Raw genomic sequence first — 21,184 nt, 5'->3', positions numbered from 1 at the left:
TATATATATATATATATATATATATATATATATATGATACTGAATGACTGCCACGAGGAATTACGGGCTACAACATCGCTGTCACTCGCCAGTAGAAATGGAGGGGGGGGGGAGACGACTCCTTTTTTTTTTATTGTTGTTATTGATGTGTGCTTTTGTGGTTCCCCCACTGGGCGTGGGTGCAGGCAGACACTGCAGGTCCGAAGTGAATGACACAGGATGGAGTTTTTACCTTTTTATTTGCCTTGTTGATTGTTCTCTTTTTTTTTCCTTTTCCTTTTGCGTTTGCGTTTGCGTATGTGCGCGTGTGTGTGTTTGTTTGCCTGTTAAGGAGGGAAGCACAAGTTACACCGCCGGGGAGCCTTTTTGTTGTGGCACTCTGGTGCTTCTTCCTTTCCTGCTGCTTTCGCCCGCTGTTGTCGGGCAGCTGAATAAATGACAGATGCTTACAGGCTGCTGCAAAGTGGCGGGCCCGACACACTCGCGAAGTTTTGCGCTGACAACAATGTAAAGGTGGACGATGTGTGGGTCCCGCTTCTGCTACTGCGTCCTCCACGTGCAAAGAACGACACCCCCGTGCCCATTTCTCCCACCACGGCTATTGTGCTTCTTGAGCATGCCAGTGGGAGACTGGTGACGCGGCGCGGTGAAATTTTGGCGCATATCCCGCTTTTGTTTGTCGATGAGCACAATCTGGCTCTTCCACCTAGCGCCGTGCCAGATGACTGCACCGTCTTCGTCCGGGCCTCCAAAAGCATGATAAAGAAGCGCATGGCGAAGGGGATGCAGATTCTGCATCGCCCCATTACGAGTGATCAGGCTATTTCTGAGGGTTCTGCTTTAGTCGTGGCGGGAGAAACCCAACTTGCTCGAAAACGTCTGCGAACAAGCACAAAAAGTGGGGCTGACACAGAGACCATGACAGGAGATACAGGGGCTGCAGCACAGCAGCGGAAGAGAACGGTAGAGATGGGTGTACGGTTTGAAGAATACCTTCAAAAGGCCTTGGAGGAGTCCCGCGGTGGTCAGGGAGCTCATGGCGGTGTTATTATGAAGGAGACGATGGCCAATCTTCTTCGCGTGCGTGATGCGGTGCCGCTCCACTTCGTGATGCGTGGAAAACCACAAACCACAATTCATGTCAAAGGCGTTGCATGGAATATTCCGGACTGGCGAGTCCTTTATCGCGTTTTTAGGAGGGGTGGCACAGTGGATGCGGCATCCAAAACTACCTACAACGATGCCGCCCGGCTCATTGCCGTTTTTATGATTGACAATGTCCTCATCCGACGTGAACCCATACGTGCGTACCTGCAACGGGGACATCATGTGTGGTCCCTGGCAGATCTGGATTTGCCCTCTGCCGTGCACAAGCTTGCCGAAAAGGGTTACCGCATCGTTTTACTGGATCATTATCCCTCACTTCACCATGGCAATGAGATTGCGCTTGAGGCGAAGCTAAACCCCGTTGCAGAACTCTGTCAACAGCATTTCAGCTGCGACGTGACGGTGGTGGTATCAACAATGTCTTGCATCAGTGCAACCCACCGACGTGACGGAATGCCCTTTATTCTTCCATACTCTGGCTTGTGGCAGTTTTTTACAATTCAGTTGAACGGCGGCCTCCGCGCCGATGCGGAATCGTTGCTTGTGGGTGAGTCTCTGGGGGATGTAGAGTACGGCCGTGCAGATGTGTTATCTCAGGGACGACGGGATGCAGAGTTTGCGAGGAACTGTGGTCTTCGTTACATGGATAGCGACCGCCTTAAGAAGGAAGCACTGTAGTCTTGGAGGTCTTTGTCTTGTATAAGCTATCTTGAAATATCCGCATATGTGATTATGTGTACGTGCATCGTTAATCTCCACGCTTTGAGGTATCGTGTTCTCTCTTTCTTTCTCTGTGTGTGTGTGTGTTTACGTCTGTGTTTTTGTTTTGGTTTTGCCTGATTATTTAATTCCCTTTTTTTTTAGTTGGATTCCACATATATATATATATATTCTTGCCTTCTCCTTCTTGAGTTTTTTGACCTTTTGAATCTTTTACCGTCTCGAAGCAGTAGGGTCGTTCATTGCTGCTGTCATTGGTTGAAGCCACGCCCCACTAAGAGGTATACATAAAAAAAAGATATAATTACATACACATCTCCCTGGATATACATATTGTCGCTGACGCAAGTGTAATAACGAGGAAGCGGTAGACTGCTAAGCCATCGATGGCTGTGCCGAATTTTTCTGGACCTTACGGTTCGCTGCGACTGCTGCTGCTGCTTGCCACGCTTCTTGTATTCATGGCGGTGTCTGTGAACAGCGTAGAGGTTATGAATCTAGTCTCAAAAGCCTCCCTTAACGTCTCTGACTACGGAGGTGGAGTTTTGCGCGTCACACTGACACCATTGACGGAATCGTTTTACGAAGTCAAGGACGTGGTGATACGGGAACCGGAGAAGGTGAAACTTGACTCCGTTTGCGAAGGAGAGAAATGCAGCATTTCCAGTGGTTTGTGTGTTGTAACAGCCACTGTCGCTGATGATGTTTTTTATGCAAGTTATGAATGCAATGGGTCTGTGCTAACTTCTGTACAACTGTCACTGGGCTCGCTTGAGGAACCTTCTGTGAAGTTTAAGTTTCCCTCTGCTCGACGCCTCTACGGCATCCCTGAGCACGCAATGGATCTACCGCTGCACAAAAATGTGACGTACGTCTTGTACAACAACGACGCCTTTCAGTACAAAATTGACGATCCCAGACCCTTGTATGGGGCGATTCCCTTCCTTTTAGCTCATTCCTCGAAGACCTCCACAGGCGTGCTTTTTCTCAACAGCGCAGGGATGCGTGTCACAGTGCAAGAGGAAGATGAAGTGCTTGGATGTCAATGGAATACAGAAGGCGGGCTGGTGGACTTATTCTTCTTTCCTGGTCCGACCCCTTTTATGGTACAGAAGCAACATGCTTCCGTCACTGGCAACACCATGCTGCCGCCGTATTTTAGTCTTGGCTACCATCAATGCCGGTGGAACTACCGAAACACAAACGATTGCCTGAATGTGGACCAAGGGTTTGATCGACACAATCTTCCATATGATGTTTTATGGCTTGACATTGAGCACACTGATAACAAGAAGTATTTCACTTGGGACAAACACAATTTTCCCCAACCAGAATTGCTTGTCAGTGCGCTGGCGTCAAAGGGGCGAAAGCTTGTTACCATCAAGGATCCGCACGTGAAGCGCGAGAGTGGATACTTTGTGCATGAGGAAGCAACAAATGGCAACCACTATGTGAAGAATGCGGAGGGAACGGAGGATTATGTGGGAAAGTGTTGGCCTGGATCGAGTTCATGGGTTGATTTCTACAACAAACGAACGAGGGATTGGTATGCAACATTTTTTCACCACGACCGTTATGAGGGAGGAAGTCATGATGTACACTCCTGGGTGGATATGAATGAGCCATCTGTGTTCGATGTAGGGGATAATACCATTGCCAGAGATGTCAAACACACCAGCGATAGCGGCAAATTGGTTGACAACAAATACCTGCATAACATGTACTCTGTGTATAACCTGATGAGTGTGTATCAGGGGCATATAGAGACAAGCAAAGGCCTGAGTCACGTTAAACGACCCTTTATTCTGACACGAAGCTTCTTCTCTGGGGCTCAGCGTTATGCGGCGATGTGGACAGGTGATAATATGGCAAAATGGGATCATTTGCAAAACTCTTTTCCAGAGTTGTTGTCTATTTCCGTGTCAAACTACGCGTTTTGCGGTGCAGACATTGGCGGTTTTTTCTTTGAACCCGATGAGGAGCTTTTCGTGCGATGGATGCAGGCCGGCGTATTTTATCCCTTTATGCGAGCGCATGCCCATTTGGAGACGAAACGGCGTGAACCATGGACTTTTGGCGAGACTGCAACCGACCGCATTCGTGTTGCGTTGGCGCTTCGTTACTCCCTTTTGCCGTACTTGTATACACAGTTTTTCCTTAGTCACAAAACTGGTTCGACTGTGCTGCGTCCGCTTTTCTACGAATTTCCACATGATGAAACGTTATATGATGAGCAGTACACCTTCATGTTTGGTCCCTCTCTATTGGTTTCCCCGGTGCTTCAGCCAGGGGTGACGGAGAAGAACGTCACAGTACCTGCAGGTAGTGTCTGGTACTCCTATGCCACAGGTGAGGTGGTGCCTTCTGGCATTTTTCAGATGAGTGTGGATATGGACTCGATACCGTTGTTCCTGCGCGGTGGTCATATTATTCCTGCAAAGCTGCGCATGCGCCGCAGTACATTCAGCGCTCGACATGATCCTTTTACCCTCTACGTGGCGTTGAATGAACACGGCAATAGTGACGGCGAACTCTTTGTAGATGATGGTGAGTCATTCAATTATGAAACAGGGGCATACATTCACCGACGTCTCTCGTTTACGGGAAACCAGCTTACATGCACAGCTCACCCTGATGCCATGTCATCTGTTTTAACCCCGCTCTATGTTCGCAACAGGGTGGAGCGTGTCATGATTTTCGGCTACGTTGGGCGGCCTAAGCGCGTCATTGTTCAAACAACCGTGGATTCAGTTGGTATTGGCCGTGAGGTGGACTACGAGATGCAGGGTGGGGCATTGCTGCTGCGCAAGCCTGATGTACCGATCTGTGATGATTGGACTATTATACTGGAGCGATAAGACATCAAACTGGAGGAAAAAAAGACACGTATTCGCACACTAGTGAACTTGCGAGTGGTGTTCGGGCTCCTTCTGGAGAAATGGGACGCCTTTTTGTTGTTGTTGTGCATGCGTGTGTGTCTGTGGACGGATGAGTGGCAAGAAGGGAGAATTAGCATTGAATATCCAAACTGGAAGGAGAAAACAAAGGAGAAGAAAGAAAAGTGACTAAGAGTAAAGAAGGAGGGAAGGAACCAGGGAAGAGAGGAAAGGCGTTTCACCCTTTCTCTGAACTAATTACCAGAAATAATTGAAGGAAAAATGTTTTTTTTTTTCTTTTTCTTTTTTCTGGAAATGTACTTTGTGGTGATCACGTGATAGATGTACAAGAAATGGCGGAAATGCTATTATTATTATTATTATTATTATTTTGTTTCCGTTGCTATAGTGTGCCCTCTCTCTCCTTGCCTTTTTGCCTTTTTGTTTTGTTTTGCTCTCCCATTTGCTTTTTGCTGCATCTACAACATTTCGTGGTAGAGCGAAGCGTGATAGTGCAAACGCCATGCGTCGATTGGGAAGGAGTGGCGCGTGCTGCTTGCTGGTAGCAGCGGGGCGCTCTTTCTGGGACCCGTACGGCCATCAGCCCGAGTCAATGTTTATTGATTGGAAGGATTTGGAACTAATGTAGCCCACTCGTAAACAAAAGACAACAGGTGGTTAGTTTGGCTATGAGCGAGGGCCGTACTGGAACGCGATGTTTGTGCCAAACCCGGCAGTGCGTCTCCTACATGAGCGTCATCGCCTAAATCCAAAGCCAGCTAAGCGTGTTACAGTGTTTGGAGCCAGTGGGTATCTTGGGGCGGAAATTGTGCGTGAATTTTGTGAGCATCCCGACGTTGAGAAGGTTTGAGCCACATCCCGTTACCCCACGCTTATTCCTGCTAGGTCTGATCTTGACATCTTGCTTCAGAAGTATCCAGAGAAGATTGAGCTGCACGAGTGCGATGTGACCGATCGTATTCAAGTGAATGTGGCCTCTAACGATAGTGATACTCTTGTATTCGCAGTGGATTAAAATGCAGAGTACGCCAATAATAGTCACCATGATTTCTTTTTGACAGGGTCTACTAACGTAAGCTGGACGGCGCGTAGCGTGCGTGCAGAGCGAGTGATATTTTGCAATGGTCTAGATGCGACATTTGCTTCTGAATCCAACTACTGTGATTTTCGGGCGCGGGCAGAAGATGCGTTTGGTGCCAATCATCCAGATGCGACAATTATTCGTTTTGGTCCGCTTTATAGGAAACGGTATCAGTTACCGTGGATTGGGTCGCTACATATACCCTGCTTGCTTCCCCAACACTTTGGTGCAGCCAACATGGGTTGTGGACGCGGCGCGTGCGGTGGTGCGTTGCTCCATGGCCCACCGAGCCGTACGTTATAAGTTTGACTTGTGAGGTCCTCAAACACTCACACACACTGAGGCATTTCGCAGGATTGCTGCCAACTTTGATTCGCGTCTAGTAATTTCCTGTTACCGTGGTGTTGGCCGCTTTTTTGGAAAGCTGCTCCCATGGGTGGTCCCAAACCCCCTGGTTTGACGACAACTGGATTGCCACATATGAACTGGACCAAGTTAATCGCCGTAGCACTCTTTTTGACCGACTTGCCTCATGGGAGCATATCGCATATAAGCCTCATGGTGTTTCTGAGGCTTCCGCGATTGAACGCGGTGAAGTGCAACTTCCCCCTCTTCATGAGTTAGACGTGGCCTACAAAGCTCTTGAAACAGCAGACAAGGCAGCCTTCGAATTAGAGGAGGAAAATGCTTAAAAATATGGTATTCATCGTGCCAAGGCCGAGCCGGGATTCGGTCGCACCGATGGTTTAGAAGCGCTTGTGCAGGAGATTTACCCCGAACAGCAGTTCCGCATCCGTCCATTGGAGGGTGCAAAATACTCATCAACTGTGAAGAATCCAGGACCGGTGGCTATTCACTAGGGTGTGAGTTTCTGTAGTTGCGTTTTGTTGTGTGAGGTTTCTTTAGAAATAGTGGAAAATGGGTTGATAGTGAAAATGCGTGTGTTTGTTAGTTTGTTTGTTTTTCTATTCTCCTGGTTGCTGCAGAGATGAAGGGTATGGGGTGTAGTTCCCTTCTTTACGGCAAAGTGCTTAATCTGTATGGTTTGCGTCTATTTTTGTATTCTGTACGTGTGTGTATATATACATATGGACATTTATGTGTCTGCTTTTGTGCAAGTTTACGCATGTAGCAGTACTATTATTAGTACCATTGGTAGTAGTAGTAGTAGTAGTACTAGTAGTAGTAAAAAGTAGCGACGTTTGCAATGGAAACAGTAACGGTAGTAAAAATGGGTTCGCCCACCTCTTTGTGTTATTTCTGGAGCGTTATTTGTGCAATACAGCTCCCGTTCTATGGTTGGGTTCTGTGAGAGGCGGAACCTCATTTGTCTTCTAACAGCATATCTACATGTACATATGCTGTTATTGTTTATTTCACCGTTTATTGTTATTTTGAGTCCGGGGGAGGTACTATCACTCTTGACTACCGTGGTTGTGGTTGGTGTCTCTCATTACTCCCTCTTCTTGAAGCGTGTTTTACCCCCCTCCACCACTACTACCACTTCCCTGATTTTGCCGTGTGTGTGTGTTTTTTTTTTTTTGCGTTTCACTGTGCGTTTGTGTATTTTTCTGCTCGGATGGTTTCTCGCTAGAGTGGGGCTCCTGCATCACACCCAGCTCACCGGCGCCAGGCCGTGTAGAAGAGAAGGAAGCGAAGTAGCCAAAAAGATGCTGTCAAGTGTCCGTAAGGGACCGGCGTTTAAGCCGCAGCTGCGCGTGTGCTATTTATGCGGACAACAGTTTGGCACAGCCTCCATCAGCATTCATATCCCGCAATGCTATGCGAAGAAGGTTGCGCAGTGGGAAATTGCGGATCCTGCCACGCGTGGGAACCGGCCCAAACACCCTGACACAGTGAACTGGCAGGGCGAAGGTATGAGCACGAACAAGCTGAACGACGAGCAGTTCCATGAGTTTACTGCCAACTTGGTGCCTTGTCGGAACTGTGGACGGAGGTTTCTTTCAGATCGTCTTGTGGTTCACTTGCGTAGCTGCAAAGGTGACAGCAAACCGGCATTGACGGCAAGAGACAGTGGAGTAAGAGGTGGTGGTGGTGCTAGTAGTAGTTGCAGTGGAGCCTTAGACGGTGGGTCATCAACCAGGCAACGAATTTCACACACGGCACACAGTTTTTCCTCATCCAGGAAAAGCAATGACCCGTCTTCTTCACGGGCACCGGAATACAAGTCACAGTTGCCTGTTTGCTGTTATCTGTGCGGTCAGCAGGTTGGAAACAACTCCATAGCATTCCATGTTTCTCAGTGTTACACCAAAAAGAAGGCCCAATGGGACGTAGCCAACGTGCATACGCGAGGCGAGCCACCAAAGCATCCGGATACGGTTCCCTGGAATGTTGGCGGGACCCAGATAGAAGAAGATAATGAGGCCCAATTTGCCAAATTCGAGGATGGTTTGGTGCCATGTCCCAACTGTGAAAGAAAATTTCTCGCTGATCGTCTTGTCGTTCACCTTCATTCATGCAAGCTTGGCTCGAGATCCAAGGCGTCAACACAATCAACGACGGCGTCGCCACCGTTGCGCAACTTTGATAGACGTGCATCCATGGCTTCTACAATTGTGGACGATTTGGGAGGTCGTGTGCCAAATGGAAGGAATGAGGTACAAAGTGCAACAAGACGCCGGACTCTCGGTGAGGATGTTCCCACAGGAGATGTGGGAAAAATCAACCCCAAGGTGAATCGACTACAGAAAAATGGAAGAACGGATCCAACGGGACGTGTCTGTCCCCGTTGCAGCGTCGTAGAGTACGACATGTCTGCAAAGTTTTGCAGAGACTGTGGAGCTGATCTTAGTTCCAAAACAACTTCTGGTCCTTGCACTCACTGTGGGGAACAAATTCCAGAAGGATCCAGGTTCTGTGGTACTTGTGGTGTGTCAATCACGGATGCAGTGGCGAGTGAGGGAATGTCGGGAGCAGAGAATTTTGGTGCCTCCACCCTACACGCTCCGGAACGCCCATCGGGCAAAACTGTTTGCGATGCTGATGGGAACTTCAGCGGCAATTCTGGTGTTGCTCTTGGCGATGTAAAGACCTCAACTGCCGCGCCACTGACGAAGGAAGTGATGTTCTGTAAAAAATGTGGGGAATCCATTGAGGATCAAACAGCAAAATTTTGTGAGGAGTGTGGTGAAGTTTTGGAGAAAATTACTGTGGGTGCTATGGGCAACGCACCACATGAAAGGTCGTCCACATTGCCACCCGAGGGCGTCAAATCTCGTGCCTCATTCATGGAAACCCCCACACTTCCACATCTAGCCTCAGCAAAGGGGGCGGCAGCCGCGGAGGGAGCTCCGTCAAAGTTTCGGGGAATGAAAAAAGAAAAAAACGGTAATCTTGCCAGTGCCACTCGAAAATTGCCAAATACGCCACAAGGGATGAAGGGCAGCGATGCACTTTCACTTCCAGTACTCTCCAAAAACAACTTGCCCCTTCATCACCCTGATATATCTGAGGGGGAAGAGGCCGTTGATGAGGGACAACGAGAGAAATGCCCAAACTGTGGTCGGGCTTTTGCTCCTGAAGCTTTAGCACGACACCAGCGTGTGTGTGTCGCACAAAAGCGGCGGAGGGTATTTGATATGCGGGCAATGCGTCTCTCAGGCACAGGTGCGGAGCGAGTAGCGAGGTCGGGAGGCGGCTTATTAACTGCGTCATCGGCTCCAAAACGAGACTGGCGTGCGGAAAGTGAGGCATTCCGACGCTCCATGCGAGAAGCACGCCAGGTGGATAAAGTACTCAAGTCTGGGGGTAATGCAAGAGATCTCCCGCCCCCAACTTACAGTGAGAATAGTCATTATACTCCCTGCCCTCACTGTGGGAGAAAGTTTGCTCCAGATGTGGCGGAGCGGCACATTCCTCGCTGCGCTACGACTGTAAATAAACCCAAACCACCCCCAAGGAGGCGTTAGGCTCAACGCAAGAATGAATTTCTACAAGCTATTTTACTCTGCAGTAGAAGATAATGAAAAAGGAGTGTAATGTTTGCCGTCTACCCCCTCATCTTTCTTGTAGTTGTGCATTGTTTTTTTTGTTTTGTTTTTTTTTTGTTTTTTTTTTTGCCTGTGTGGTGCGTTTTTGTTTGCTTGTTTTTTGCGTTTGTGGGTTCTGTTTCTGTTCAAGAAGTATATATTCTATGCACGCCGTTTTGGTTTTATGAAGTCCAAATAGGACCCTTTTTGGCGGCTGTTCTCCCTCCCAATGAAGGAGAACAGTATGGAAGGCTTCCTTGCTAGCAAACTGTGGGTTCGCATTAGCTGCGTTTTGGTAGCGGCATAACACGTACGGTTTTTGGCCTCCAAGGCGGTGGAAGGGAGAAGAAGAAAACTCTTCAACTATTTACCCACAACATCTTTATCGTTTTTTTTTTGGGGGGGGGGGGAGACCGCATCGGTGTTTCTCTTTTAATAAATGCATACGTTATTTCCCTCAATAATGACATCTGCTCCATGTTTTTTTTCTTTTTATTTCTCTCCCATGGGAAATTAGCTTCTTGCGTAGAAGTTGACGGGTTTTGGATTCCAATGCTTCGACGATGCCAGCGACGCTGCATGAACCGTGGGCATCTCATGCCGACACCGTCAAAGTACTCAGATAGGCCCGGAATGTGGGGTCCGGGGGCTGGACCCCCGAAAGACACACTCGCCCGTCGGTCAATTTTTTTTCGTATGCTGGTAATGAACAAAATAGGACGCTTGACGAAGCCACTTCGCACCAATCGCGTTCGATGGATTTGGCGCAAGACGCAGCTGCAGTTATGGAAGACATTTGTGATGTCAATGGTATTTATGTGTGTGATACTCTTTGGGAATATATGGTTGTCGTTTGTGTATCATGCCTACACAGTGGGCCCCACGACGCCTGTTCTTGAACGGAAGGTGCGTGAACACCGAGTTTCAAAGCAGATTTTGCAAATGGTGAGGGAGAGAGAAAAAGAAATGGTGAGAGAAGAGGAGTTGGAGGCCGCAAAACAGACGATAGCGGCTCAAAAGGCCACAAAGTAGCGTTGGAAGGAGGAAGTGACGGTGTAGGCGGTGAAAGGTGTAGGACCAGAGCGAGAGGAACGAGGGAAGGAGGTGAAGAGGCAATAGCAGTGAGGACTCTAGTCGGTTCTCCACTTCTCCCTTTAGTTTGTTTGAGTGTTTTGTCGTTATTGTTTTTTGGCTTAAACTATTTCTGCTAATCTGCATCTCTGGCCTTCTATTTAATTGTACCCTCTCATATTTTATTTTTTTTGCTTCCTTGTGCATTCTTTCTTGTCCCTTTGCTGCTTTCTCTTTTTTTTTTGCTGATCTCCACCTGCCGCGCAGCCGCCCGAAGATAGATACTGCACCCAACACCCTCCACAGAGGGAGCTGCTTTTTTTTGTTGTTGTTTGTGGTGGTTGATGGAGGCGGCACCGTCGGTTATGGATACACAGCAGTTGAGCGTGCGACTCGATGAGGTACTTCATGCATTCGCCACACGCGAGGAGGACAAAAGTGACAACACCAAACTTCTTTCAGAGGTTGCATGTCTCACGCAGGTTGTAGAGGCAATGGCGGCGTCCATGTCAGCAGCGGCGAAGGAGGGAGGTGTTAGCCCTCCAGTAAAGACACTCGAGGAGTCGCGTTTTCTTGGAAGTTCATGCTGGAACATGACGGTGCGGCATTCTCCCAAAGAAGATTCTCTGGACGAGCGAGTTTTAAAGTCGTCTTTGCGAGAGTTTGCCACAAAGGCTTTTCTTCTTGGCAACTACGCCTACGCACCAAGAGACGTTTCGCACAGTTACTTTACGCAGCACCCACGTGAGGCGGAACAGTGTGTGCTGATGTGCCTTAAGACGTCGCGGGATCTTTCACTCTGCGGTGTGGCAAGTAGTGCAAAGGATCTTCTCTCTGTGGGGAAAACCGTGGCGTCGTACATACCTGCCGGTGCTCAAAATAGTCTCGCCTACCTTCAGCATCGCAACATGAGTTGGGAGTTTGCGTACACAGAGATGGATATCACTTGGAATGTGGGACATTACCAGGAATCCTGTGCCGCGGCAAGGAAACTCGCACATATGTTATTAAAAGATCATGACTTACTACGAGATCACAGAGAAGCTTTTTTTCGTTTTGTGTTCACCGTTGGCAACAGTGGTGTTCCTCTTGGTGAGGAGCAGTACATGCGTGATATGCTTCAGAGCTCGATAGAGGTACAGAGTCACTTTAAGCGAGCGAGGATGAGCGATCCGTCGCACCATGACATGATGCTTAGTGGTGCTACGATGGAGCAAATGGCTCTTTCCTGGCTTCGTGAAGGTAAACCGACAGAGGCGTTGAGTTGGGCTGTAGAAGCCGATGACACACTTAATTCGAACACTTCCGCATTGTTGCGTCTGACGACAACGGCAAAGTCAGGTATGGAAGCAGAGGCAATTGCGTTACTTCACCAATATGTTCACAGATCAGACGCTTCCGTTGATGATGCGGTGGCGGCATGTTTTGAAATACACAATCTCCTTGTGGATAAAAAGGAGGGTGCCATTGAAGGTATGCGCTTACTGTGCAACAAAACAGGAGGTAATTCATCTAATGAAGTTGTTACCTTTCGATTATCACAACTTTTACTTCATAATGGGAGTCTTGCTTCGTGCAAGGAGGCCTTACATATTTTGCAGAATGAAGGCGTAGACTTTGAAGAGGCTCGACACCGCCGTTATTGTTTTCTGTGGCTTTGGGGACTTGCTGACACGGGGGAGTTTACCCCGTTACAGCTTGTGGATTCTCTTGAAACGGCTCTTCGATTTAAAGATTGTGCCAGTGACACAGAGGTTGATGCCATATATCTTCGTCTCTGTACAGAATATCTCGCACAATGCGAGGATGGGGAAAAACCATCTAACGCATTAACGAGGGCGAAACAAATACTTTTGGATTATACCTCCAGTCGAGACCCACATTGTGCTTTTGCTCACACCTTGCTGTTTAAAGTCGCCGTGCTAGAGTCCAATGAGGTGGACCTGGAAAAGGAATTGAATTGTTTGTTGCTATGTCAGCCTGCCGAGTTGGTAATGCCCGCTCTTTGTACGGCTCTTAATTACTCCCTGAAACATGGTTATCTTCACGGTGTTTCTTTAGTGATCACCCGGGTCCTATTTTCCTCAGTTTCCGTACCAGACCATCCCACAGAGCTTGAGTTACTGCGGGTGTATGTGGCGTCGTTGCTAAGTAGGGCATGTAGCTACACAGATGAGCAGCTGCATGCCGTTACAGAGCGTTTCCAAAAATTACTTTCGGATGAATGTGCAATGATAGCGTTGTCGTACGAGGAAGTAACGTGGTGGGCGCAGGCGTTTCTTGTACTGGGTTTAGAGTTCACCGATGGTCCTGGTCAGACCAGCGTTTTTTTGTTTCGTGCGGCAACGCGCGCTGCCCTGCAAGGTCCCACACCCGGTGAGGGGCCATCTCGTTCACTCCTCATATCAGGACTTTTATGTACATTGGAGGATGAGTTTCAGCTTTTCGCGACCGGTTTTCCGCAACTCACTCCATGTGAGTTGGAAGAACAGTTGCGTGTGTGTAAAGAGTCCCTTGCCTCTCTGCCCGAGATGAACCATCGTTTGACGCTGCTGCTATCTGAGGCAGAGCGACACCTTCGGCAGCCGTCCCAAGATACACCAGAACACATACAGAGGATTGTGGATGAGTTATCTAGCATACCTGCGACTTTTAAAGACTATGAAGCTTTGGCTGAGGGGGCATCTTTCATTGCTTTGCAGTACGCTTCAGAGTACCCTTTGCTTTATGGTGTCACTATAAAGCTTTATATGCAAGCTGTGTCGATGGTGATGAATGAAATAACAGCTTTCCTGAAATGTGATAATAACACTGATAAATGCACAGAGTACGTTACAGATGCTCTCTCATTTCTGTATAAATCGTTTAACCTTGCCTTTGATCGTACGGAGCAATTATCTGTGATGCAGCGGCTCATGGAACTACTTTCACTAGGTGTTGAAGACGTGACAGTCGCTTCCTTTATTAAGCATCATCATTCAAATGCAGTGCGGACAGTTACTAGCAATCCCTTGTCGTTTGTGCGGCTATTTCTTGAATACTTCACGGTGGAGGCATGGAACAATTCTGTCTTTTATCTTATTCTTACCGAGACAGTAAGACAGGCGGAATGGGCGCGTGCCGCCTGGACTCTGGTTGAGACACTCCCTGATACAAGTAGTGTTGCCTCTGCTCTGCTCACGTTGAAGACCATCACATCTTTGTAGAACTTTCCCGATGACTATTTTTGATTAGATGGGATTTGTGGGGTCACGCCGGCTTTACTTGCTGTAGGTTTCGTTGCTCTTGTCCGTGTTATGTTATATTAGGGTGCTTTCCTGATTTTGAGGGGTTGACGTGTTTTACTTTTGTTGTTGCTGTTGAGTGGGGGTGGAATTGTCTGTATGTGTTCGTTCCCCTTTTTTCTACAGGCTGGGTGCGGGGCAGTGGCGCTTTCCGTCGCGGTGGGTCGCCGGTTTGTGAGCGACGGCGAGGGAGGTTTGGCTACAGAGATGGTGAATACTGGCATTTTTTTTGTTTTATTATTATTATTATTATTATTTTTTTTTTTGGGGGGGGGGGATCAAGGGTGGAGAGGAGGTGTCTTACGGTGCAGCACTTTCCTTTTTTTTTTTGCTTCCTTTTTCGTTATTGCTGGCGTCGCTCGCTGTCATTTCACTTCATGACGGATCGTTGCTTTTTCACACATACCTTTTCTGCTTCTATTTCTTTCTTTGTGTGTGTGTGTGTGCTTTTTTTCTCGTTGCCGCGTTGCGTCGTAGTGTTTCCCGCTCTTATGACTACTATGGGGAAGAAGTTATGCGAAATGTTCCCGGACCAAGGTGACGAGCGCGCCCTTCGGGACTCTGCGAAGTTATCACAACCGGACGAGGCACACACTGAGGACGCTGTGGTGGCGCGGGAGGAAGAGGAAGAGGAGGAGGAGGAGGAGGAGGTGGGAATACAGAGTTGCTGGAGACGGATTGTGACCCCACGGGTCGTTTTGGCCGTCTTTACAGCACTGAACTTCATTACGTACTACGACCGTGGAGCCATCTCCGGCTGCTTAGCAAGTATTAAGGAAGACAAGATCATATCAGGAGGCTCAGCAGCCATTACTGATACAAAAATGGGTTTCATTGTTTCGGGTTTTATGGTTGGTTTCATGACAACAAGCCCATTATTTGCAGCATTCGGTGGAGTTGTGCCTTCCAAGTGGATGATTGTAGGAGGTATGGTCGTATGGGCTCTTGCTTGCATAGGCACGGGCTTTGCAATGTCGTATGAATTCATCTTGGCATGCCGAATTGTCGTCGGCGTTGGTGAGGCAGCGTTTGTGGGATTTACAGTCACTACTATAGACCGTATTGCGCCACCGAACTCTCGCACGTTATGGATAGGTACATTCTACTCCATGATGCCTGTGGGAACTGCGATTGGCATGACTGTTGGGGGTATCATCAGCTCGTTTGGTGTGATAGGATCTACTGAAGGATGGCGTCTTGTTTTTTTCTCTCAAGTCCTGGCCTCCGTACCTATTGTGTTGGTCATTGCCCTTTTGCCTGCCTCGTATAATATGCGCCAAGAGTCAGATGAAACGGAATACTTCCCGCTACACAAGGCAACGTGGATTCTGTTAAAAAATTTAAACTATGTTCTGATTGTGTTTGGATACGCAATGTATTGTTTTGTTCTTGGGGCCGTGGCCGTTTGGGGAATCCCTATGCTTATACAGGGGCCCTTGGAGCTTTCGTATATGCACGCTTCGCTCATCATGGGTGGGGTGACCGCAGTTACCGGTGTACTGGGTTCAATTGCAGGAGGCATTGCCCTTGACAAAGTGGGAGGACGAGATGAGTCTATGAACATGATCAAGGGTCAACTCCTTCTTACCCTCATGATCGCGGTGTCGGTACCACTTGGCATTGTCGCACTGTTGATGAAGAACCTTGGTGTCTTTATTTTCCTATTGGTTGTGTCCGTGTTTGCACTTTTTATGGTAACTGCACCTGTTAATGCGGCAATTATGAGAGTGGTACCGGCAGAGCTGAAGGCGTACGCAGTAAGTTACTCAGTTTTTATCATTCACGCTCTCGGCGACTTTCCCTCACCGACGTTTACGGGATTTCTGTCAGACCGTGTCTTTGCTGGAGGTTGCCCGCAACTCGATTACGCCGAATGCGGCCATGGTAGCACCCACAGCTGCAAGTGGATAAACAATACGGCGGACGCATCCTCTGGCCACTGTGTGAACAAACATCAACTGCGTAACGCGTTGCTGGTAGTTTTTTCTATAATGTTTTTGGCTGTACCATGCTGGCTTGTCGTGTGCCTACGTATATGGCGCTCTCGCCCGCGCTCCTCGTCTTCCGAGAGCAGCCGCACCTCGCTCGTGGGTGATGAGGCGTCCCACGAAAAGCACCCACCTGGTGTTCATCAGCCGTGAGAGCGGTATAAAAGAAAAAAAGAAAAACGCACACAAAGGAAAAGGTAAATAGGGACGAAACAAAAAGATTACAAACGGACAACGGTGGGGGGATAGGAGCAATAAATACATACATGCCGAAGGTGCGAGCGGGACCCCAGTGACCGCGGTGGTGTGAATGTGATTTAGGGCCGGGTGAGGGAATGAGTATAAAATGAGGGAGATAAGGAGGAAAAATAATAATGAAGGGGCGCATACACACAACCACAGACGCAGTGCTGTAGATAAGTATGTAAATGTCATCACCCACAATTGCTTTTTTCGTTGCATTCGTTATTTTTAGCAGTTGATGTGTGCCTTCTTTTTTTTTCTCATTTTTTTTTTTTTTATTTGTGCGTGCTGCTGTGTGTTTATATTATTGGGGTCATTATTTCCGCTGTATTCGTCAGTTGGAACAGGTGCATGACCAAAAAAGCACTCTTCCAAACATGTGTGTATATGTGACATCTTAATTGTTGTCATGGGAAGGAGCTTGTTTTTTTTTTTTTGTTTTTTTGTTTTTTGTTTTTGAATTGATCTTTCTCTTGTAAGCTCTGCTTCCCAAGGAAGAATGCGTCCTGCCGTTTTTTATTCTCACGTATACGTGTATACACCTCTGCGGTGCGGGTGCAAGTGAAGAGGAGGAAGAATACTTTATTAGTTTTGCCTCCCTGTGGCTTTGCCGCTGGCTCGTTGCGGTTTTCTCTTGCCCCCCCCCCCCCCCCCCTGCGCCCTGCAGTGTTCACCGGTTGTGTGCGTGGGGGTTCCACTTTTTTGTTTTTGTCTTTATCCACCACTATAACTAATGTTTGTGTTGTTGTTACCACCGTGGCAGCTGCGGTAGCGAACGATGGGCACTAGGGATGATGCAAGGGTAGTCCATGTCTCTGTGGAGGATCAATCGGCTGTTCTTGTTGAGGACGTGCACGACTGGCTGCGAATCATTGGCGACGTTGAGGAAACAAAGGTGCAGTACGACACGGCGCGGAGGTGCCCCTTTTACTGGGTGCGGTTTAAGCACGCTTCCGCGGCGCAGCTCGCGGTCAACTATCTTGACGGGGAAAAACTGAAGAACCACGTCATTCACATTTCTTCGAATGTCTACGCCAAGCGACTACCTGCGGAGGTCAATGCGGAGGATCTTGCACTTGCTAAGAGGGCGGAGGGGGAGCAGCAGGTGGTGGCAAACCCAAATATGCCGTTGAATCATCAAATGCCTCCTGATCTGCGGATGGACACGCTGCTTGTCGACAGCATACCCGCGCTGCTGTCGACTGCCGCAAAGGACAGTGAGCACCACGGCCTTGTTCGGCAACTGCGGCAGCTACAAGAGTCGTACTGCCACGTCCAGGAGGCGATTCGAGAGGCTGAAGGGTGCATTCAAAAAACAGATGAGGAGGTTGGGCAACTGCTTCGAGGCAGTGAGGCATCATCCGGCTCTGTGGGAACTGGCAGCTGTGAGAAGGTGCAGGGCGTCAGAGTCACAGAGTTTACGCGAAGCAGACGAATTAGTAATGCTGTCCAAATACCCATGACGCTTCTTGACCCAGCAGGCTTAATTGTGAGGTTTACCCGGCACATTGGGCCCGTGACGGATTACTCTTTCAGCGTCTCTCTGGATGGACGATCATTTAGAACGATTGTGGAATTTTTTCACGAGGATGACGCGGTTCATGCATTACAGCTTTTGAAGAGGGACGGGAGTGGTGGGGCTGCAATTCCTGCTGCCAAACGTCCCCGCTTGGAACGTGACGCCGAAGAGGCACTGTCTCCTTTATGTGCGTTTGACTGGGGTGAGGATGCTTCGGTGGACGCGCTCCGTCCACTTGATCTCGCCATTTGTTGCCACGCCGCACACCTTCAGGCCACGCATGCTCTTCAACGGTGCTTACAGCCAGCGGCTTCGAGTCGTCACTCGGGTTGTGTTGGATGAATTCGCCATACTTCACACGTGGGCCATGGAGGGGGTGTGGGTCTTTTTTTTTTTGTTTTCTTTCCTGTGCTCTCTCTCTCTCTCTCCGCTTTTTGGGGGCGCGCTCCTCAATCAACACGGCAACCGCGCCCTCAAAGTACCCATTCAGCCTACCACCACCACAAACACGCATGCATAGTTGCTTCTGCGCCGTGGTTGCGTTGCCTTCTTCCCATTATCATTGCTGTTTCGAAGAAAGTTATTCTACAAACAGCACCGGCACTCCATTGCAAGCGGATGGCGGCGTTGGAGGCGACCGTTGAGGCACCGATCAACATTGCTTTCATTAAGTACTGGGGAAAACGTGAGGGCGGAGAAGAGCTTATCCTTCCTGTGAACGATTCCTTTAGCATCACCCTCGCCACGCAGCCGCTTCGCAGCAAAACGTCGGTGGCGCTTCGCGATGATTTGGACAGGGACACGCTCATCCTTAACGGCAAGCAATCCGATATACAAAGCAACCCGCGAGTGCAATCGGTGTTGGCGCATGTGCGAAATTCGTGCCCCGAGGAACTCAAAAGCAAGCGGGTTTATATTGTCTCTGAGAACAACTTCCCCACCGCCGCCGGAATGGCGTCTTCTGCGAGTGGGTACTGCGCTCTTGCGGCGGCGCTGGTGCGGGTTTTCAAATCCACAGCAAATGTGTCGATGCTTGCTCGGCTGGGGTCGGGCAGTGCCTGCAGAAGCGCCTTGGGCGGGTTTGTGGTGTGGCATAAGGGGGTGAAGCCGGACGGAAGCGATTCGGTGGCCACCCAATTCGTGGACGAGAACCACTGGCCTGAAATGCAGGTCTTGTGCGCTGTTCTTCAAGGGGAAAAGAAAGACACATCCAGCACGGCAGGCATGCAGCAATCGCTGCGGACTTCCCCGTTGATGCCGGAACGCATCACCACCACGGTGCCCGAGCGCATGCGTGTTGTCTCGGAGGCTATAAAAGCGAAGGATTTTTCCACATTTGCCGAAATTGCGATGCGAGAATCAGATGACCTGCAGGAAATCTGCGCCACAACGCTGCCTCGGATACAGTACGCCACGGAGGACAGCTATGCGATGATACGGCTTGTTAGGGCCTACAACGCCAAAAGGGGCAGCCCCAATTTGGCGTACACATTCGACGCCGGGGCGAATTGCTTTTTGTTTGTCCTTAAACGAAATCTTCCCGAGGCGGTGGCGGTGTTGATGCAGCACTTTCCGACTCCATATGAGCGCTTCTGCTTCAACGACGCGGCGCTGCTTCGAGAGGCCCAGGGCGCGGTGGCGCCAAGCGACTGCAGGGATCTTATCGATTATCCCAAAAAGCCGCTCGTTATGTTGCTGCAGTCGCCCGTTGGCGCCGGCGTGCGCTACCTCGCGGGGGCGGAGCGCCCCCTCCACGAGTAGGAAGCCCAGGGGCCCCTGCGGGTGGGGAATTCAAGGGGCCAGAGGGGAGGCTGAGGCGGCGGCCGCGCGAAAGAACGGCGGGGCAAACGCGCTAGGGAACCGGCCGCGCGCAAATAATAGTAATGAATGGGGCTTTTCCTTTTCTAAGAGCAGGGGGCGGGCGCTTCGTGAAGCTTGCCCGCGGCGGGGCCGCCATTGTTTCTGTTTTGAGTGTGGGCGCCGGCCCCCGCGTGCCCAAGCAGGTAGGGGGGGGGGGGGGGCGCCCTACAGCAGGAGGCGCACGCGGTTGAAAAAAAAAAGGGCTTCTCCATCTACATCTTCTTTCCCATTTGCCGTTGCGCATAGGTAGTAGGCGTGGCGGGTGGCGTGGGGCCGGCGCGCCCCCATCCCCGCCGGGGTTCTTTGGCACAGCCCGGCCTGGCGGGGGCGCTGCCAGAGCGCTGGGCCCGCACCTGGAAGGGCAGGGATGGGGGGGGGGGGGGGGGGCCTATCAGCGCCGCATCATGTGTAGGGGGAAGCGCGCATTCAGCTAGATCCGGCAAAGAGAATTGGCAGAGAAGCGGGGTGATGAGTGAAAAAAAGAACCTCAGTTCCCGTAGCGCCCCCTTCGCCAGCTGGGCCTCGTTTCCCAAACGGGCGCGGCCCGGAAAGGCGGAGCCCACCACGAAAAAAAAAAAAAAAACACGGGTTCCCCAGTCGGATTTACCGAGCAAGGATGCAAAGGAGAACGGCCACCACCACCAGCACCAAAAATGGAAGATGCGCCTTTAGGAATCTGCCTGTCGAAATGTAGCGGCCGCGGGTGGCGAGCCCGAAAGCGACCCGCACCATGCCCCATGACCCCGCGCCGGAGAGCGGGTGGCTCCGAAGCACGCTGGCCACAAAAGAATGGCAGTTGTTCGTGAAAAAGTTGTATACCTGAGTTTTTCTAAAATGATTCGCGACGTTTTCCACTGCGTCGTCGTATTCCCTCGCTTCCCGTTGGCGTGCTTCCTCTTCCTCTATCGTTCGAGGGGCCGCGCCCGAGGAGCGGTGCAACGTCGGGGCGTACATTTCGGAAATGTCCCAATACTTCACCGGGTTGCCAAACAACATGCTGTCCACACCAATTTTGTACGGGCCCTCAAAGTCAAAAATGCGCCCGACAGAGTCGCAAATCCCCACATGCCCAACGAAGGGGAGGATCCAAGAAAGAATGGGAATGGGCGCCCACACAATACAGAAGGGGTAGTGCTCAGTCGACGGGTCAATCCGAGGCGTGGGTGGCAATGCGCGAGGCCCCGCGCCATCCTCACTCTTCCTCCCCATCTTGGGCGAGGCAAAACCGAGCGCAACCACAAACGAAAAAAAAAACCTGCAAGAAAGAAAGCGAAAACGCCAGAAATACTAGAGACGCGCGCGAGACTTCAAAGCAAAAGGGGAAAAAGAACACGCACAACAAATAGGGCAAAATTTAAAAAAAATTAAAAACAACCTGCGAGGAAATCTAAAACCAAGCAAATAAAAAAGGCGTGGGGCGGT

The 21,184-nt window shown here is 49.8% G+C and overlaps 11 protein-coding genes across 11 annotated transcripts, besides 17 other annotated features; 8 read left to right on the top strand and 3 right to left on the bottom strand.

Moving 5' to 3' along the window:
• Positions 1 to 35: a microsatellite.
• A 192-nt stretch (positions 36 to 227) lies between these two features.
• Positions 228 to 319: a sequence feature (A-rich).
• Positions 266 to 328: a microsatellite.
• A 107-nt stretch (positions 329 to 435) lies between these two features.
• On the top strand, positions 436 to 1,785 carry TraAM80_01874 (uncharacterized protein; the record flags this gene model as incomplete). The annotated part of the gene is made up of 1 exon (XM_029378902.1): positions 436 to 1,785. One exon carries the CDS (start codon positions 436 to 438, stop codon positions 1,783 to 1,785), a length of 1,350 nt encoding a protein of 449 aa, XP_029241203.1.
• Positions 1,786 to 1,899: 114 nt separating this feature from the next.
• Positions 1,900 to 1,932: a microsatellite.
• A 281-nt stretch (positions 1,933 to 2,213) lies between these two features.
• Positions 2,214 to 4,685, top strand: TraAM80_01873 (putative alpha glucosidase II subunit; the record flags this gene model as incomplete). The annotated part of the gene is made up of 1 exon (XM_029378901.1): positions 2,214 to 4,685. One exon carries the CDS (start codon positions 2,214 to 2,216, stop codon positions 4,683 to 4,685), a length of 2,472 nt encoding a protein of 823 aa, XP_029241202.1.
• Positions 4,686 to 4,897: 212 nt separating this feature from the next.
• Positions 4,898 to 4,934: a microsatellite.
• A 54-nt stretch (positions 4,935 to 4,988) lies between these two features.
• Positions 4,989 to 5,012: a microsatellite.
• A 57-nt stretch (positions 5,013 to 5,069) lies between these two features.
• Positions 5,070 to 5,094: a microsatellite.
• Positions 5,095 to 5,466: 372 nt separating this feature from the next.
• On the bottom strand, positions 5,467 to 5,769 carry TraAM80_01872 (3-beta-hydroxy-Delta(5)-steroid dehydrogenase; the record flags this gene model as incomplete). Its single annotated transcript, XM_029378900.1, has 1 exon — positions 5,467 to 5,769. One exon carries the CDS (start codon positions 5,767 to 5,769, stop codon positions 5,467 to 5,469), a length of 303 nt encoding a protein of 100 aa, XP_029241201.1.
• A 531-nt stretch (positions 5,770 to 6,300) lies between these two features.
• TraAM80_01871 (uncharacterized protein) lies at positions 6,301 to 6,606 on the bottom strand (the record flags this gene model as incomplete). The annotated part of the gene is made up of 1 exon (XM_029378899.1): positions 6,301 to 6,606. One exon carries the CDS (start codon positions 6,604 to 6,606, stop codon positions 6,301 to 6,303), a length of 306 nt encoding a protein of 101 aa, XP_029241200.1.
• Positions 6,607 to 6,744: 138 nt separating this feature from the next.
• Positions 6,745 to 6,768: a microsatellite.
• Positions 6,769 to 6,960: 192 nt separating this feature from the next.
• Positions 6,961 to 6,993: a microsatellite.
• Positions 6,994 to 7,325: 332 nt separating this feature from the next.
• Positions 7,326 to 7,370: a microsatellite.
• A 105-nt stretch (positions 7,371 to 7,475) lies between these two features.
• On the top strand, positions 7,476 to 9,737 carry TraAM80_01870 (uncharacterized protein; the record flags this gene model as incomplete). The annotated part of the gene is made up of 1 exon (XM_029378898.1): positions 7,476 to 9,737. The coding sequence occupies one exon, from the start codon at positions 7,476 to 7,478 to the stop codon at positions 9,735 to 9,737; it is 2,262 nt and encodes a 753-aa protein (XP_029241199.1).
• A 110-nt stretch (positions 9,738 to 9,847) lies between these two features.
• Positions 9,848 to 9,886: a microsatellite.
• A 463-nt stretch (positions 9,887 to 10,349) lies between these two features.
• Positions 10,350 to 10,829, top strand: TraAM80_01869 (uncharacterized protein; the record flags this gene model as incomplete). The annotated part of the gene is made up of 1 exon (XM_029378897.1): positions 10,350 to 10,829. The coding sequence occupies one exon, from the start codon at positions 10,350 to 10,352 to the stop codon at positions 10,827 to 10,829; it is 480 nt and encodes a 159-aa protein (XP_029241198.1).
• A 383-nt stretch (positions 10,830 to 11,212) lies between these two features.
• TraAM80_01868 (uncharacterized protein) lies at positions 11,213 to 14,074 on the top strand (the record flags this gene model as incomplete). Its single annotated transcript, XM_029378896.1, has 1 exon — positions 11,213 to 14,074. The coding sequence occupies one exon, from the start codon at positions 11,213 to 11,215 to the stop codon at positions 14,072 to 14,074; it is 2,862 nt and encodes a 953-aa protein (XP_029241197.1).
• Positions 14,075 to 14,375: 301 nt separating this feature from the next.
• Positions 14,376 to 14,418: a sequence feature (A-rich).
• Positions 14,419 to 14,643: 225 nt separating this feature from the next.
• TraAM80_01867 (putative transporter, putative,major facilitator superfamily protein (MFS)) lies at positions 14,644 to 16,293 on the top strand (the record flags this gene model as incomplete). Its single annotated transcript, XM_029378895.1, has 1 exon — positions 14,644 to 16,293. One exon carries the CDS (start codon positions 14,644 to 14,646, stop codon positions 16,291 to 16,293), a length of 1,650 nt encoding a protein of 549 aa, XP_029241196.1.
• Positions 16,294 to 16,630: 337 nt separating this feature from the next.
• Positions 16,631 to 16,664: a sequence feature (A-rich).
• Positions 16,665 to 16,804: 140 nt separating this feature from the next.
• Positions 16,805 to 16,841: a microsatellite.
• A 179-nt stretch (positions 16,842 to 17,020) lies between these two features.
• Positions 17,021 to 17,038: a microsatellite.
• Positions 17,039 to 17,161: 123 nt separating this feature from the next.
• Positions 17,162 to 18,244, top strand: TraAM80_01866 (uncharacterized protein; the record flags this gene model as incomplete). The annotated part of the gene is made up of 1 exon (XM_029378894.1): positions 17,162 to 18,244. The coding sequence occupies one exon, from the start codon at positions 17,162 to 17,164 to the stop codon at positions 18,242 to 18,244; it is 1,083 nt and encodes a 360-aa protein (XP_029241195.1).
• A 69-nt stretch (positions 18,245 to 18,313) lies between these two features.
• Positions 18,314 to 18,330: a microsatellite.
• A 190-nt stretch (positions 18,331 to 18,520) lies between these two features.
• Positions 18,521 to 19,663, top strand: TraAM80_01865 (diphosphomevalonate decarboxylase; the record flags this gene model as incomplete). Its single annotated transcript, XM_029378893.1, has 1 exon — positions 18,521 to 19,663. The coding sequence occupies one exon, from the start codon at positions 18,521 to 18,523 to the stop codon at positions 19,661 to 19,663; it is 1,143 nt and encodes a 380-aa protein (XP_029241194.1).
• Positions 19,664 to 20,131: 468 nt separating this feature from the next.
• Positions 20,132 to 20,149: a microsatellite.
• Positions 20,150 to 20,365: 216 nt separating this feature from the next.
• Positions 20,366 to 20,971, bottom strand: TraAM80_01864 (transmembrane protein 222; the record flags this gene model as incomplete). The annotated part of the gene is made up of 1 exon (XM_029378892.1): positions 20,366 to 20,971. The coding sequence occupies one exon, from the start codon at positions 20,969 to 20,971 to the stop codon at positions 20,366 to 20,368; it is 606 nt and encodes a 201-aa protein (XP_029241193.1).
• Between the last annotated feature and the right edge of the window lie 213 nt (positions 20,972 to 21,184).

This window comes from Trypanosoma rangeli (genome assembly GCF_003719475.1).
Source record: "Trypanosoma rangeli strain AM80 chromosome Unknown Tra_15.4_contig_00040, whole genome shotgun sequence".
Taxonomy (NCBI): domain Eukaryota; phylum Euglenozoa; class Kinetoplastea; order Trypanosomatida; family Trypanosomatidae; genus Trypanosoma; species Trypanosoma rangeli.
This window is presented reverse-complemented; position numbering and strand designations above follow the sequence as displayed.